General features: G+C 45.9%; 1 protein-coding gene across 1 annotated transcript in view; it reads right to left on the bottom strand.

The window, feature by feature from the left end:
- Positions 1 to 18,206, bottom strand: part of LOC121559720 (transcriptional coactivator YAP1) — a 75,424-nt gene that overhangs the window by 14,787 nt on the left and 42,431 nt on the right. Inside the window, exons 6-7 of the mRNA XM_041872828.2 lie at positions 7,896 to 7,969; positions 7,657 to 7,757 (exon numbers count right to left, since the gene is read on the bottom strand). Of these exons, the coding sequence (XP_041728762.1) occupies positions 7,657 to 7,757; positions 7,896 to 7,969 (175 nt within the window). The remainder of the gene's footprint in view (positions 1 to 7,656; positions 7,758 to 7,895; positions 7,970 to 18,206) is intronic.

Here is an 18,206-nt window from a genome sequence, read left to right as displayed (position 1 = left end):
CGAGCAGCAGTGAGGGCTCTTCGGTACTGCACGGTACTGTCTTTCCAAGCTAGTCGGAAGACTTCCAGTTTGGTGTGGCGCCATTTCCGTTCCAATTTCCTGGAAGCTTGCTTCAAAGCTCGGGTATTTTCTGTATACCAGGGAGCTAGTTTCTTATGACAAATGTTTTTTCGTTTTTAGGGGTGCAACTGCATCTAGGGTATTGCGCAAGGTTAAATTGAGTTCCTCAGTTAAGTGGTTAACTGATTTTTGTCCTCTGACGTCCTTGGGTAGGCAGAAGGAGTCTGGAAGGGCATCAATGAATTTTTGTGTTGTTTGAGAATTTATAGCACGACTTTTGATGCTCCTTGGTTGGGGTCTGAGCAGATTATTTGTTGCGATTGCAAATGTAATAAAATGGTGGTCCGATAGTCCAGGATTTTGTGGAAAAACATTAAGATCTACAACATTTATTCCATGGGACAAAACTAGGTCCAGAGTATGACTGTGGCAGTGAGTAGGTCCAGAGACATGTTGGACAAAACCCACTGAGTCGATAATGGCTCCGAAAGACTTTTGGAGTGGGTCTGTGGACTTCTCCATGTGAATATTAAAATCACCAAAAATTAGAATATGATCTGCTATGACTACAAGGTCTGATAGGAATTCAGGAAACTCAGAGAGGAACGCTGTATATGGCCCAGGAGGCCTGTAAACAGTAGCTATAAAAAGTGATTGAGTAGGCTGCATAGATTTCATGACTAGAAGCTCAAAAGATGAAAACGCCATTTTTTTTTTGTAAATTGAAATTTGCTATCGTAAATGTTAGCAACACCTCCGCCTTTGCGGGATGCACGGGGAATATGGTCACTAGTGTAACCAGGAGGTGAGGCCTCATTTAACACAGCAAATTCATCAGGCTTAAGCCATGTTTCAGTCAGGCCAATCACATCGAGATTATGATCAGTGATTAGTTCATTGACTATGACTGCCTTTGAAGTGAGGGATCTAACATTAAGTAACCCTATTTTGAGATGTGAGGTATCACGATCTCTTTCAATAATGGCAGGAATGGAGGAGGTCTTTATCCTAATAAGATTGCTAGGGTGAACACCGCCATGTTTAGTTTTGCCCAACCTAGGTCGAGGCACAGACACAGTCTCAATGGGTATGGCTGAGCTGACTACACTGACTGTGCTATTGGCAGACTCCACTAAGCTGGCAGGTTGGCTAACAGCCTGCTGCCTGGCCTGCACCCTATTTCACTGTGGGGCTAGAGGAGTTAGAGCCCTATCTATGTTGGTAGATAAGAGGAGAGCACCCCTCCAGCTAGGATGGAGTCCGTCACTCCTCAGCAGGTCAGGCTTGGTCCTGTTTGTGGGTGAGTCCCAGAAAGAGGGCCAATTATCCACAAATGTTATCTTTTGGGAGGGGCAGAAAACAGTTTTCAACCAGCGATTAAGTGCTGAGACTCTGCTGTAGAGCTCGTCACTTCCCCTAACTGGGAGGGGGCCAGAGACAATTACTCGATGCCGACACATCTTTCTAGCTGATTTACAAGCTGAAGCTATGTTGCACTTGGTGACCTCTGACTGTTTCATCCTAACATCGTTGGTGCCGCGTCGGATAACAATATCTCTATACTCTCTACACTCGCCAGTTTTAGCTTTAGCCAGCACCATCTTTAGATTAGCCTTAACGTCGGTAGCCCTGCCCCCTGGTAAACAGTGTATGATCGCTGGGTGATTCGTTTTAAGTCTAATACTGCGGGTAATGGAGTCGCCAATGACTAGGGTTTTCAATTTGTCAGAGCTAATGGTGGAGCCTTCGGCGTCTCAGACCCCGTAGCGGGAGGAGTAGAGACTAGAGAAGACTCAGACTCAGACTCCGACTCGCTACATAATGGGGAAAACCGGTTGAAGGTTTCTGTCGGCTGAATGAGCGACACCGGTTGAGCATTCCAACAGTATTTCCCTCCAGAAGCCATGAGAAAGTTGTCCGGCTGCGGGGACTGTGCGGGGGATTTATACTAACGTTACTGTCTGTACTTACTGGTGGCACAGACGCTGTTTCTTCCTTTCCTACACTGAGATTACCCTTGCCTAACGATTGCGTCTGAAGCTGGGCTTGTAGCACAGCTATTTTCGCCGTAAAGGCGATCGTTCTCCTGTATATTATGAGTACAGCGACTGCAATTAGAAGACATCATGTTAATGTTACTACTTAGCTTCGGCTGTTGAAGATGTTGATGAACCATGTCCAGATAAAGCGTCCGGAGGAAAAAGTTGAATAAGGGAAAAAAGTTGCGATGGAAAAAAGGAAAATAACGTAAAGTTGGCAGCTAAAACGCACAGGAAAATGACTCTTCTGTCTCGGGATAAACGTCCGGGGTGAAAAAGTTTAACGAAAAAAGATGAGTGAGGACAAAACTAAAAAGTTGGTAAATTTGTTGAACACAAAGATTGATTAAACGTTTATTAAAAGTAAAACGTGAATAGTTTGGCAGGTAGCCAAGTAGCAACAAACAGCACAGCAGTACGGAGACAATGCGGAAGCGAGACGGAAGTCACGTCAAATCTCGTCAAATCTCGTAGGGATTCTGGTATTGAATGTGTCACTGTCTGTCACCTTGATTACTCCAATTTGTCTCTCGAGTTATTACCTGGTACTGCCTGTATATAACCATGTTATTACCTGGTACTTCCTGTATATAGCCATGTTATTACCTGGTACTCCCTGTATATAACCATGTTATTACCTGGTACTCCCTGTATATAACCATGTTATTACCTGGTACTCGCTGTATATAGCCATGTTATTACCTGGTACTCCCTGTATATATCCATGTTATTACCTGGTACTCCCTGTATATAGCCATGTTATTACCTGGTACTCCCTGTATATATCCATGTTATTACCCGGTACTCCCTGTATATATCCATGTTATTACCTGGTACTCCCTGTATATAGCCATGTTATTACCCGGTACTCCCTGTATATATCCATGTTATTACCTGGTACTCCCTGTATATATCCATGTTATTACCCGGTACTCCCTGTATATATCCATGTTATTACCCGGTACTCCCTGTATATATCCATGTTATTACCTGGTACTCCCTGTATATAGCCATGTTATTACCTGGTGCTCCCTGTATATATCCATGTTATTACCTGGTACTCCCTGTATATAGCCATGTTATTACCTAGTACTCTCTGTATATAGCCATGTTATTACCTAGTACTCTCTGTATATAGCCATGTTATTACCTGGTACTCTCTGTATATAGCCATGTTATTACCTGGTACTCCCTGTATATATCCATGTTATTACCTGGTACTCCCTGTATATAGCCATGTTATTACCTGGTACTCCCTGTATATAGCCATGTTATTACCTGGTACTCTCTGTATATAGCCATGTTATTACCTGGTACTCTCTGTATATAGCCATGTTATTACCTGGTTCTCCCTGTTTATAGCCATGTTATTACCTGGTACTCCCTGTATATAGCCATGTTATGACCTGGTACTCCCTGTATATAACCATGTTATTACCTGGTACTCCCTGTATATAGCCATGTTACTACCTGGTACTCCCTGTATATAACCATGCTATTACCTGGTACTCCCTGTATATAGCCATGTTACTACCTGGTACTCCCTGTATATAACCATGTTATTACCTGGTACTCCCTGTATATAGCCATGTTATTACCTGGTACTCCCTGTATATAGCCATGTTATTACCTGGTACTCCCTGTATATAGCCATGTTATTACCTGGTACTGCCTGTATATAGCCATGTTATTACCTGGTACTCCCTGTATATAACCATGTTATTACCTGGTACTCCCTGTATATAACCATGTTATTACCTGGTACTCCCTGTATATAGCCATGTTATTACCTGGTTCTCCCTGTATATAGCCATGTTATTACCTGGTACTCCCTGTATATAGCCATGTTATTACCTGGTACTCCCTGTATATAACCATGTTATTACCTGGTACTCCCTGTATATAACCATGTTATTACCTGGTACTCCCTGTATATAACCATGTTATTACCTGGTACTCCCTGTATATATCCATGTTATTACCTGGTACTCCCTGTATATAACCATGTTATTACCTGGTACTCCCTGTATATAGCCATGTTATTACCTGGTACTCCCTGTATATAGCCATGTTATTACCTGGTACTCCCTGTATATAACCATGTTATTACCTGGTACTGCCTGTATATAACCATGTTATTACCTGGTACTTCCTGTATATAGCCATGTTATTACCTGGTACTCCCTGTATATAACCATGTTATTACCTGGTACTCCCTGTATATAACCATGTTATTACCTGGTACTCGCTGTATATAGCCATGTTATTACCTGGTACTCCCTGTATATATCCATGTTATTACCTGGTACTCCCTGTATATAGCCATGTTATTACCTGGTACTCCCTGTATATATCCATGTTATTACCCGGTACTCCCTGTATATATCCATGTTATTACCCGGTACTCCCTGTATATATCCATGTTATTACCCGGTACTCCCTGTATATATCCATGTTATTACCCGGTACTCCCTGTATATATCCATGTTATTACCCGGTACTCCCTGTATATAGCCATGTTATTACCTGGTGCTCCCTGTATATATCCATGTTATTACCTGGTACTCCCTGTATATAGCCATGTTATTACCTAGTACTCTCTGTATATAGCCATGTTATTACCTAGTACTCTCTGTATATAGCCATGTTATTACCTGGTACTCTCTGTATATAGCCATGTTATTACCTGGTACTCCCTGTATATATCCATGTTATTACCTGGTACTCCCTGTATATAGCCATGTTATTACCTGGTACTCCCTGTATATAGCCATGTTATTACCTGGTACTCTCTGTATATAGCCATGTTATTACCTGGTACTCTCTGTATATAGCCATGTTATTACCTGGTTCTCCCTGTATATAGCCATGTTATTACCTGGTACTCCCTGTATATAGCCATGTTATTACCTGGTACTCCCTGTATATAACCATGTTATTACCTGGTACTCCCTGTATATAGCCATGTTACTACCTGGTACTCCCTGTATATAACCATGTTATTACCTGGTACTCCCTGTATATAGCCATGTTACTACCTGGTACTCCCTGTATATAACCATGTTATTACCTGGTACTCCCTGTATATAGCCATGTTATTACCTGGTACTCCCTGTATATAGCCATGTTATTACCTGGTACTCCCTGTATATAGCCATGTTATTACCTGGTACTGCCTGTATATAGCCATGTTATTACCTGGTGCTCCCTGTATATAGCCATGTTATTACCTGGTACTCCCTGTATATAGCCATGTTATTACCTGGTACTCCCTGTATATAGCCATGTTATTACCTGGTACTCCCTGTATATAGCCATGTTATTACCTGGTACTCCCTGTATATAGCCATGTTATTACCTGGTTCTCCCTGTATATAGCCATGTTATTACCTGGTTCTCCCTGTATATAGCCATGTTATTACCTGGTACTCTCTGTATATAGCCATGTTATTACCTGGTACTCCCTGTATATATCCATGTTATTACCTGGTACTCCCTGTATATAGCCATGTTATTACCTGGTACTCCCTGTATATAGCCATGTTATTACCTGGTACTCTCTGTATATAGCCATGTTATTACCTGGTACTCTCTGTATATAGCCATGTTATTACCTGGTTCTCCCTGTATATAGCCATGTTATTACCTGGTACTCCTGTATATAGCCATGTTATTACCTGGTACTCCCTGTATATAACCATGTTATTACCTGGTACTCCCTGTATATAGCCATGTTACTACCTGGTACTCCTGTATATAACCATGTTATTACCTGGTACTCCCTGTATATAGCCATGTTACTACCTGGTACTCCCTGTATATAACCATGTTATTACCTGGTACTCCCCTGTATATAGCCATGTTATTACCTGGTACTCCCTGTATATAGCCATGTTATTACCTGGTACTCCCTGTATATAGCCATGTTATTACCTGGTACTGCCTGTATATAGCCATGTTATTACCTGGTGCTCCCTGTATATAGCCATGTTATTACCTGGTACTCCCTGTATATAGCCATGTTATTACCTGGTACTCCCTGTATATAGCCATGTTATTACCTGGTACTCCCTGTATATAGCCATGTTATTACCTGGTACTCCCTGTATATAGCCATGTTATTACCTGGTACTCCCTGTATATAGCCATGTTATTACCTGGTACTCCCTGTATATAGCCATGTTATTACCTGGTACTCCCTTTATATAGCCATGTTATTACCTGGTACTCCCTGTATATAGCCATGTTATTACCTGGTACTCCCTGTATATAGCCATGTTATTACCTGGTACTCCCTGTATATAGCCATGTTATTACCTGGTCCTGCCTGTATATAGCCATGTTATTACCTGGTACTGCCTGTATATAACCATGTTATTACCTGGTTCTCCCTGTATATAGCCATGTTATTACCTGGTACTCCCTGTATATAGCCATGTTATTACCTGGTACTCCCTGTATATAGCCATGTTATTACCTGGTACTCCCTGTATATAGCCATGTTATTACCTGGTACTCCCTGTATATAACCATGTTATTACCTGGTCCTGCCTGTATATAGCCAATGTTATTACCTGGTACTCCCTGTATATAACCATGTTATTACCTGGTACTCCCTGTATATAACCATGTTATTACCTGGTACTCCCTGTATATAACCATGTTATTACCTGGTACTCCCTGTATATAGCCATGTTATTACCTGGTACTCCCTGTATATAACCATGTTACTATCTGGTACTTCCTGTATATAACCATGTTATTACCTGGTACTTCCTGTATATAACCATGTTATTTTTACTCATTGTGTATTTATTCCTCATGTCACTATTTCTATTTCTAGTCTACCTCTGTTGGTTACCAAGCATTTCACTGGTAGTCTACACCTGTTGGTTACCAAGCATCTCACTGGTAGTCTACACCTGTTGGTTACCAAGCATTTCACTGGTAGTCTACACCTGTTGGTTACCAAGCATTTCACTGGTAGTCTACACCTGTTGGTTACCAAGCATTTCACTGGTAGTCTACACCTGTTGGTTACCAAGCATTTCACTGGTAGTCTACACCTGTTGGTTACCAAGCATTTCACTGGTAGTCTACACCTGTTGGTTACCAAGCATTTCACTGGTAGTCTACACCTGTTGGTTACCAAGCATTTCACTGGTAGTCTACACCTGTTGGTTACCAAGCATTTCACTGGTAGTCTACACCTGTTGGTTACCAAGCATTTCACTGGTAGTCTACACCTGTTGGTTACCAAGCATTTCACTGGTAGTCTACACCTGTTGGTTACCAAGCATTTCACTGGTAGTCTACCTCTGTTGGTTACCAAGTGACAAACAACATTTAAATAACATTTTATTTGACCTTTAAAATAGTCCCATTGAAACCAAGGTGTGTGGTGTGTGAATGGTGTTTGAGGTGTGTGTGTATGTGTTAGTGTGTGGTGTGTGAATGTGGTTTGAGGTGTGTGTGTATGTGTTAGTGTGTGGTGTGTGAATGGTGTTTGAGGTGTGTGTGTATGTGTTAGTGTGTGTGCGCTTGGTGTGTGTGTTACCTGTATCCATGAGTTCCACAGTGTTCAGCAGGTCGTCAGGAGTCCTGGTGAAGCTGCTGACACTCAGACCACTGTCAGTACTCTCGTTACGGGAGTGGGCCCTGCAAGCAGTAACCAACACACACACACACACACACACACACACAGATTTAATATTGGCAGAAATGTACAAATATTTTTTCCCTAAGTGTTTAGTTCTACATGCATACAGACACAGACACAAAGACAGACAGGCTCACCCGTTGAGGGCGGGGTCTACATGGTTGTTCCTCATTTTCCCATCATGCTCCAGTCCACTCCTCACCGCCACATCCTGACACAGGATACATTATTTATTGATTATGTATTACTTGTTTACTTTATTTTACTTCCAGCATTATTATTATTATTATTATTATTATTGGTTCTTTAAAAACAACTGATATTAAAAACTCTGCTGTTAAAATAAAAACAACAATTTTAAATAAATAACACAACATATTTACACACACATATATACACTATATACATCAGGGATAGGTGACTATATACATCAGGGATAGGTGACTATGTACAGTGAGGGAAAAAAAGTATTTGAGCCCTGCTGATTTTGTACGTTTGCCCACTGACAAAGAAATGATCAGCCTATAATTTTAATGGTAGGTTTATTTGAACAGTGAGAGACAGAATAACAACAAAAAAATCCAGAAAAACACATGTCAAAAATGTTATAAATTGATTTGCATTTTAATGAGGGAAATAAGTATTTGACCCTCTCTCAATCAGAAAGATTTCTGGCTCCAAGGTGTCTTTTATACAGGTAACGAGCTGAGATTAGGAGCACACTCTTAAAGGGAGTGCTCCTAATCTCAGCTTGTTACCTGTATAAAAGACACCTGTCCACAGAAGCAATCAATCAATCAGATTCCAAACTCTCCACCATGGCCAAGACCAAAGAGCTCTCCAAGGATGTCAGGGACAAGATTGTAGACCTACACAAGGTTGGAATGGGCTACAAGACCATCGCCAAGCAGCTTGGTGAGAAGGTGACAACAGTTGGAGCGATTATTCGCAAATGGAAGAAACACAAAATAACTGTCAGTCTCCCTCGGCCTGGGGCTCCATGCAAGATCTCACCTCTTGGAGTTGCAATGACCATGAGAACGGTGAGGAATCAGCCCAGAACTACACGGGAGGATCTTGTCAATGATCTCAAGGCAGCTGGGACCATAGTCACCAAGAAAACAATTGGTAACACATTACGCCGTGAAGGACTGAAATCCTGCAGCGCCCGCAAGGTCCCCCTGCTCAAGAAAGCACATATACAGGCCCATCTGAAGTTTGCCAATGAACATCTGAATGATTCAGAGGAGAACTGGGTGAAAGTGTTGTGGTCAGTTGAAACCAAAATCGAGCTCTTTGGCATCAACTCAACTCGCCGTGTTTGGAGGAGGAGGAATGCTGCCTATGACCCCAAGAACACCATCCCCACCGTCAAACATGGAGGTGGAAACATTATGCTTTGTGGGTGTTTTTCTGCTAAGGGGACAGGACAACTTCACCGCATCAAAGGGACGATGGACAGGGCCATGTACCATCAAATCTTGGGTGAGAACCTCCTTCCCTCAGCCAGGGCATTGAAAATGGGTCATGGATGGGTATTCCAGCATGACAATGACCCAAAACACACGGCCAAGGCAACAAAGGAGTGGCTCAAGAAGAAGCATATTAAGGTCCTGGAGTGGCCTAGCCAGTCTCCAGACCACAATGGAAAGAAGCTGTTAAGTTTTATTGTATTGATGATTTTCTTAAATTGTATCTGGAGGCTGGAGTGCCCTTATGTATGTATTTTACAAATTGTCAAATAAATTAAATCAATCAATCAGGGATGGTTAACTATATACATATACCATACAATAACTACATATCCATATACAGTGCATTGGGAAAGTATTCAGACCCCTTCACTTTTTCCACATTTTGTTACGTTACAGCCTTATTCAAAAAATGGATGCTTTGCTATGAGACTCTAAATTGAGCTCAGGTGCATCCTGTTTCCATTGATCTTCCTTGAGATGTTTCTACAACTTGATTGGAGTCCACCTGTGGTAAATTAAATTGATTGGACATGATTTGGAAAGGCACACACCTGTCTGTATAAGGTCCCACAGTTGACAGTGCATGTCAGAGCAAAAACCAAGCCATGAGGACAAAGGAATTGTCCATAGAGCTCAGACAGGATTGTGTCGAGGCACAGATCTGGGGAAGGGTACCAAAACAAATTCTGCAGCATTGAAAGTCCCCAAGAACACAGTGGCCTCAATCATTCTTAAATGGAAGAAGTTTGGAACCACCAAGACTCTTCCTAGAGCTGGCCGCCCGGCCAAACTGAGCAATCGGGGGAGAAGGGCCTTGGTCAGGGAGGTGACCAAGAACCCGATGGTCACTCTGACAGAGCTCCAGAGTTCCTCTGTGGAGATGGGAGAACCTTCCAGAAGGACAACCATCTCTGCAGCACTCCACCAATCAGGCCTTTATGGTAGAGTAGCCATACGGAAGCCACTCCTCAGTAAAAGGCACATGACAGCCCCCTTGGAGTTTACCAAAATGCACCTATAGGACTCTCAGACCATGAGAAACAAGATTCTCTGGTCTGATGAAACCAAGATTGAACTCTTTGGCCTGAATGCCAAGCGTCACGTCTGGAGGAAAACTGGCACCATCCCTATGGTGAAGCATGGTGGTGGCAGCATCATGCTGTGGGGATGTTTTTCAGCGGCAGGGACTGGGAGACTAGTCAGGATCGAGGGAAAGATGAACGGAGCAAAGTACAGAGAGATCCTTGATGAAAACCTGCTCCAGAGCACTCAGGACCTCAGACTGGGGCGAAGGTTCAGCTTCCAACAGGACAACGACCCTAATCACACAGCCAAGAAAACGCAGGAGTGGCTTCGGGACAACAAAAAAAAAAGTCTCTGAATGTCCTTGAGTGGCCCAGCCAGAGGCCGGACTTGAACCCGATCAAACATCTCTGGAGAGCCCTGAAAATAGTTGTGCAGTGATGCTCCCAATCCAACCTGACAGAGCTTGAGAGGATCTGCAGAGAAGAATGGGAGAAACTCCCCAAATACAGGTGTGCCAAGCTTGTAGCGTCATACCCAAGAAGACTCAAGGCTTTAATCGCTACCAAAGGTGCTTCAACAAAGTACTGAGTAAAGAGTCTGAATACTTATGTAAATGTGAATATAAAACTTATTTTTTTGTTGCTAACATTTCTAAACACCTGTTTTCGCTTTGTCATTATGGGGTATTGTGTGAGAAAAAAATACAATTTAATCAATTTTTGAATAAGGCTGTAACGTAATAAAATGTGGAAAAAGTCAACGGGTCTGAATACTTTCCGAATGCACTGTATAAAGTCTGGACAATCCTTTATTTTTATAGTAAAAAAAATAAGAATAATGCATTTTGTTACATTATTTTAGCTTCAAAATTACATTTAGGGGAATTGTTTAAGGGGAAAGATTTGCTTTTGGAATTTGTTTAAAACCTGAATCAGGATCAGCTATAACATGTCCTCAACATGCAACAAGACAACTCATGGTCTGGAAAGTTCTCTACATTTGATAGATTTAAACAAACAATATTGAAATCACAATGGTCACTCACAACCATAAACTGTCTACTCCATTTCCCTGATAGGATATTAATTTAGGTTCAAATAGGTTTATTTTAATAAAAAAACGAAATGTGTCAACCCCGTAAAACTAATATCAACTCCGTAAAACAAGGCCAGACTTTTGTCTAATATCAACTCCGTAAAACAAACTCCACCAGACTTTTGTCTAATATCAACTCTGTCAGTGTCACCTGAACTGATGTGGATGTGGTGGAGGAGTCAGGTGCAGGACACAGAGGTTAAGTCCAACAGACTTTAATAGTCTAATGTTTACGAGAAAAAACCCCGACCTCGAAATACACCAAGAGGCGAGGGAAAATTACGCACACGCGTAAACACTAAACACAAAACAAACAGGGTGCAAACACGTAGCTCCGACACAGTGGCAGTCATAACAACACACAATCATTCTAGTGCAAAACAAGGAACTTATAAGACACGTAATCAACACACAAATGGACACAGGTGTAACAGACAGACAAAAGCAATCAAATGACGAAACATAGAGCGGTGGCAGCTAGTACTCCGGGAGACGGCGACGCCGAAGCCTGCCCGAACCAGGAGGAGGAGCAGTCTCGGCCGAAACCGTGACAGTACCCCCTTGACGCGGCTCCAGCCGTGCGCCGACCCGGCCTCGGGGGCGGCCAGGAGGCGCGGACCCGGGCGTGTGGGTGCCCACGGTGAAACTCAGTCAGGAGGGATGGATCAGTATGTCCCTCCTGGGCACCTAGCACCGTTCCTCCGGACCGTACCCCTCCCACTCCACGAGATACTGGAGACCACTCATCCGGCGCCTCGAGTCCAAGATGGTCCGGACCCTGTACGCCGGGGCCCCCTCGATGTCCAAAGGGGGCGGAGGGGTCTCTCCTATCTCATCTTCTTGGAGTGGGCCAGCTACCACCCGGCCTGAGAAGAGACACATGGAACGAGGGGTTAATATTTTTATACTCTATAGGCAGTTGTAACCTGTAACACACCTCGTTCAATCTTCTCAGGACTTTGAAGGGCCCCACAAACCGCCGACCCAGCTTCCCGGCAGGGCAGGCGGAGGGGCAGTTTCTAGTCGAGAGCCAGACTCGATCTCCCGGTGCGTACACCGGTCCCTCCTGCGGTGGCGATCGGCGCTCGCCTTTTGTTGACGGATGGCACGCTGCAGATGGACATGGGCAGCGTCCCCACGTCTCCTCCGAGCGCCGAATCCACTCGTCCACCGCAGGGGCCTCGATCTGGCTCTCGTGCCATGGTGCCAGGACCGGCTGATAACCTAAAACACACTGGAAAGGTGTTAAATTGGTGGAGGAGTGGCGGAGAGAGTTCTGGGCCATCTCTGCCCAGGGGGATGAACCTAGACCACTCCTCCGGCCGGTCCCGGCAATAGGACCTCAAAAACCTACCCACATCCTGGTTGACACGTTCCACCTGCCCATTGCTCTCTGGGTGGTACCCCGAGGTAAGGCTTACCGAGACCCCCAACCGTTCCATGAACGCCCCCAAACTCTGGAGGTGAACTGGGGACCTCGGTCAGACACTATATCCTCGGGGACCCCATAGTGCCGGAACACATGGGTAAATAGGGCCTCAGCGGTCTGTAGGGCAGTAGGGAGACCCGGCATGGGAAGGAGACGACAGGCCTTGGAAAACCGATCCACAACGACCAAAATGGTGGTATTCCCTGGGAGGGGGTAGGTCGGTTAAGAAATCCACCGATAGGTGGGACCATGGTCGTTGTGGAACGGGCAGGGGATGTAGCTTACCCCTGGGCAAATGTCTAGGCGCCTTACACTGGGCACACACCGAGCAGGAGGAGACATAAACCCTCACATCCCTAGCTAACGTTGGCCACCAGTATTTCATGCTAAGACAGTGCACGGTCCGGCCAATACCTGGATGTCCAGAGGAGGGTGATGTATGAGCCCAATAAATAAGTCGATCACGAATCTCGAGGCGGAGCGTCGTCCGCCCCACAGGATACTCCGGGGGGGTAGGGTCGGTACGCAGTGCCCGCTCGATTTCCGCATCGACCTCCCGTACCACCGGAGCCACCAAACAAGACTCCGGCAATATGGAAGTAGGCTCGTTGGACCTCTCCTCTGTGTCATACCGCCGGGACAGGGCGTCTGCCTTACCATTCTGGGACCCAGGGATGTATGTGATCTTAAAAACAAACCGGGTTAGGAACATGTTCCACCTAGCCTGACGAGGGTTCAATCTCCTAGCTGCCCGGATGTACTCCAGGTTACGGTGATCAGTCAGAATGAGGAAAGGGTGTTGAGCCCCCTCAAGCCAATGCCTCCACACCTTTAGGGCCTGGACTACGGCTAACAGCTCCCTGTCCCCAACATCATAGTTGCGCTCCGCCGAGCTGAGCTTCTTGGAGTAGAAGGCACAGGGGCGGAGTTTAGGTGGCGTGCCGGACCGTTGTGACAGGACTGCCCCTATGCCGGCCTTGGACGCGTCTACCTCTACTTGGAATGGTAAAGAGGGATCCGGATGCGCCAGCACAGGAGCCGAGGTGAACAGGTTCTTTAGTTTGACAAATGCCCTGTCCGCCTCAGCCGACCACTGCAAACGAACCGGACCCCCCTTTAGCAGGGACGTAATGGGAGCTGCAACCTGTCCAAAACCCCGAATAAACCTCCGGTAGTAATTAGCAAAACCCAAGAACTACTGCCCTCTTTTACAGTGGTTGGAGTTTGCCAATTACGCACGGCCCGATACCTGTCTACCTCTATCTCCACACCAGACGCGGACAACCGATAACCCAAAAGGAGACGGACTCCTGGAAGAACAGGCATTTCTCTGCCTTGACATACAAGTCATGCTCCAACAGTCTTCTCAACACTCGGGCGCACCTGGGCTACATGCTCGGCTCGTGTAGAAGAATACACTAGGATGTCGTCGATGTAAACTACTACACCCTGCCCATGCATGTCCCGGAAAATCGCGTCAACAAAGGATTGGAAGACTGAAGGAGCATTCATTAACCCGTATGGCATGACGAGATACTCGTAATGACCCGAGGTGGTGCTAAATGCTGTTTTCCATTCATCCCCCCTCCCTAATGCGCACCAGATTCATAGCGCTCCTGAGATCCAACTTTGTGAAGAACGCGCTCCGGCGTAATGATTCCGTCATCGTCGCAATCAGTGGAAGTGGGTAGCTGTATTTAACTGTGATCTGATTGAGACTACGGTAATCAATACACGGGCGCAATCCCCCGTCCTTCTTCTTCACAAAGAAGAAACTCGAGGAGACCGGGGAAGTGGAGGACCGTATGTATCCCTGTGCCAAGGACTCCGGCTATGTAAGTCTCCATAGCCGCTGTTTCCTCTTGAGACAGGGGATACACACGACTCCGTGGAAGAGCCGCTCCTGTCTGGAGATTTATCGCACAGTCCCCCTTGTCTATGAGGAGGTAGCCGTGTTGCCCTCGATTTGCTAAACACGAGTGCTAAATCCTCATACTCAGGGGGAATGCGCAGTGCGGGCACTTGGTTCGGACTCTCTACCGAGGTCGCCCCCTACGGAAACACCTAGACATCTCCCTACACACTGGGCAGACCACTCCATAAGAGCCCTCTGTTGCCACGCTATGGTAGGATCATGGGTGCTTAACCAGGGAAGGCCCAACACCACGGGGTACGCAGGAGAGTCAATCAGATAAAACTGAATGATCTCCTCGCGACCCCCCTGCGTCGTCATCGTCAGTGGTGCTGTGACCTCCCCTGATCAGGCCCGACCCCAACGGCCGGCTGTCTAATGCGTGGACAGGAAATGGAGCTTCTACCGGCCGAAGGGGAATTCCTAACCTACAACAAAATGCCCGATCAATGAAGTTCCCAGCTGCGCATGAATCTACTAGCGCCTTATGCTGGGAATGAGGTGCCACCTGTGGAAATCTCACAGGAATACTCATGTGACCAACAGAAAGCTCTGGGTAAGTGGGGCGCCTACTCACCTGAAATGACTCCCCCAGTGCGTGGCCTGTTGTCACCTCTCCCAGGAGACCCTCCCCAGCACCTGGCCGCGGTGTGTCCTCCACGACCACAGGTGGTGCAGGGGATGGCCCCCTCGGGTTCCCTCTCCTCCTCTCTCTAGCGCCAGCACCCCGAGCTCCATGGGAATCGGCTCGGAGGTGCTGGAGGGTGGAATGGACGACCCCCACTCGGGGCGTCCGCGGGTAGCCAGCAGGGTGTCTAGACGGATGGAAATGTCCACCAACTGGTCGAACGACAGGTTGGTGTCCCTGCAGGCCAGCTCACGACGAACGTCCTCTCGTAGGCTACACCGGTAGTGGTCGATGAGGCCCTCTCATTTCCACCCCGCATCCGCCGCTAGTGTCCGAAACTCCAGTGCGAACTCCTGTGCGCTCCTCTTCCCCCTGTCGGAGGTGGAATAGACGCTCTCCCGCCGCTTTCCCCTCAGGTGGATGATCGAAGACAGCCCTGAAGCGGCGGGAGAACTCCCGCGTAGGTGATGGTTGCGGCGTCTATTCCCCTCCATTCGGCGTTGGCCCACTCCAACGCCTTGCCGGATAGACAGGAGATGAGGGCGGAGACGCTCTCGTATCCCGAGGGCGCCGGGTGTATGGTGGCAAGGTAAAGTTCCACCTGCAGGAGGAATCCCTGACACCCGGCTGCAGAACCGTCATATGCCCTCGGGAGCGAGAGCCGAATGCCACTGGGTTCCGGTGCTGAGAGAGGAGGACTGGCCGTTGGTGATGGGATGTTGTAAGAGTGCGTGGGCACCTCTCGATTCACCAATCGGCGCAGAGTGTTGGACACCTCGTCCATGGCGGCCACGAGTTGCCGGATCATGGTGTCCTGGTAGTTGATCCGGTCTTCCAGGGATTCGGGTGCCGCCGCTGTTCCTGCTGACTCCATGTTGGTGTGTTGTTCTGTCACCTGAACCGATGTGGATGTGGTGGAGGAGTCAGGCGCAGGACACAGAGGTTAAGTCCAACAGACTTTAATAGTCTAATGTTTACGAGAAAAAACCCCGACCTCGAAATACACCAAGAGGCGAGGGAAAATTACGCACACGCGTAAACACTAAACACAAAACAAACAGGGTGCAAACACGTAGCTCCGACACAGTGGCAGTCATAACAACACACAATCATTCTAGTGCAAAACAAGGAACTTATAAGACACGTAATCAACACACAAATGGACACAGGTGTAACAGACAGACAAAAGCAATCAAATGACGAAACATAGAGCGGTGGCAGCTAGTACTCCGGGGACGGCGAACGCCGAAGCCTGCCCGAACCAGGAGGAGGAGCAGTCTCGGCCGAAACCGTGACAGTCAGATTGCTGAAAGATCTGATAGAATGGTTATGTTTTTATTGGGGATTTTCAAATGCATTGTATTGAACTTTTATTTTTAGAGGCAAAAAAATGTCTGTTTTGAGTATTTATTGTCAACTCCGTCAATGGCTTGTCAACTCCGTCACTGATGGCTAACACCCTTAAGATTATTTTTTGGGTCAATATTCTACGAATATATATCCCTGTGGAACGCTTTCGACACCTTGTAGAGTCCATGTCCCTGTGGAACGCTTTCGACACCTTTTGTTGTAATCAAAAAAGTGTTTAACAAATCCAAAAAATCTTGAAGGAGTTCCCACATATGCTGAGCACTTGTTGGCTGCTTTTCCTTCACTCTGCGGTCCGATTCATTCCAAACCATCTCAATTTGTTTGAGGTCGGGGGATTGTGGAGGCCAGGTCATCTGATGCAGCACTCCATCACTCTCCTTGTTGGTAAAATATCCCTTACACAGCCTGGAGGTGTGTTGGGTCATTGTCCTGTTGAAAAACAAATGATAGTCCCACTAAGCCCAAACCAGATGGGATGGCGTATCGCTGCAGAATTCTGTGGTAGCCATGCTGGTTAAGTGTGCCTTGAATTCTAAATAAATCACAGACAGTGTCACCAGCAAAGCACCCCCACACCATAACACCTCCCCCTCCATGCTTTACGGTGGGAACTACACATGCGGAGATCATCCGTTCACCAACTCTGCGTCTCACAAAGACACGTTGGTTGGAACCAAAAATCTCCAATTTGGACTCCAGACCAAAGGACAAATTTCCACCGGTCTAATGTCCATTGCTCGTGTTTCTTGGCACAAGCAGGTCTCTTCTTCTTATTGGTGTCCTTTAGTGGTGGTTTCTTTGCAGCAATTTGACCATGAAGGACATTTCACACAGTCTCCTCTGAACACCTGATGTTGAGATGTGTCTGTTACAACTGCCAGGTCGCAGCTGTAAATGAGAACTTGTTCTCAACTGGTTTACCTGGTTAAATAAAAAAAGGTGAAATAAAAAACTTAAAAAACTTGAACTCTGTGATGCATTTATTTGGGCTGCAATTTCTGAGGCTGGTAACTCTAATGAACTTATCCTCTGCAGCAGAGGTAACTCTGGGTCTTCCATTCCTGTGGCGGTCCTCATGAGAGCCAGTTTCATCATTGCGCTTGAGGGTTTTTGCGACTGCACTTGAAGAAACGTTCAAAGTTCTTGAAATGTTCCGTATTTACTGACCTTCATGTCTTAAAGTAATGATGGACTGTCGTTTCTCTTTGCTTATTTGAGCTGTTCTTACCATAATATGGACTTGGTCTTTTACCAAATAGGGCTATCTTCTGTATACCCCCCCTACCTTGTCACAACACAACTGATTGGCTCAAAGGCATTAAGAAGGAAAGACATTCCACAAATTAACTTTTAAGAAGGCACACCTGTTTGAATTGAAATGCATTCCAGGTGAAGCTGGTTCACGGTCTTCTCGGTAAGCAACTCCAGTGTAGATTTGGCATTGTGTTTTTGTTTATTGTCCTGCTGAAAGGTGAATTCATCTCCCATTGTCTGGTGGAAAGCAGACTGAAC

The sequence above is a fragment of the Coregonus clupeaformis genome, unplaced genomic scaffold (genome assembly GCF_020615455.1).
Source record: "Coregonus clupeaformis isolate EN_2021a unplaced genomic scaffold, ASM2061545v1 scaf0063, whole genome shotgun sequence".
NCBI lineage: Eukaryota > Metazoa > Chordata > Actinopteri > Salmoniformes > Salmonidae > Coregonus > Coregonus clupeaformis.
The sequence above is the reverse complement of the archived record's forward strand: the minus strand, read 5'-3'. Positions and strand labels throughout refer to the sequence as shown.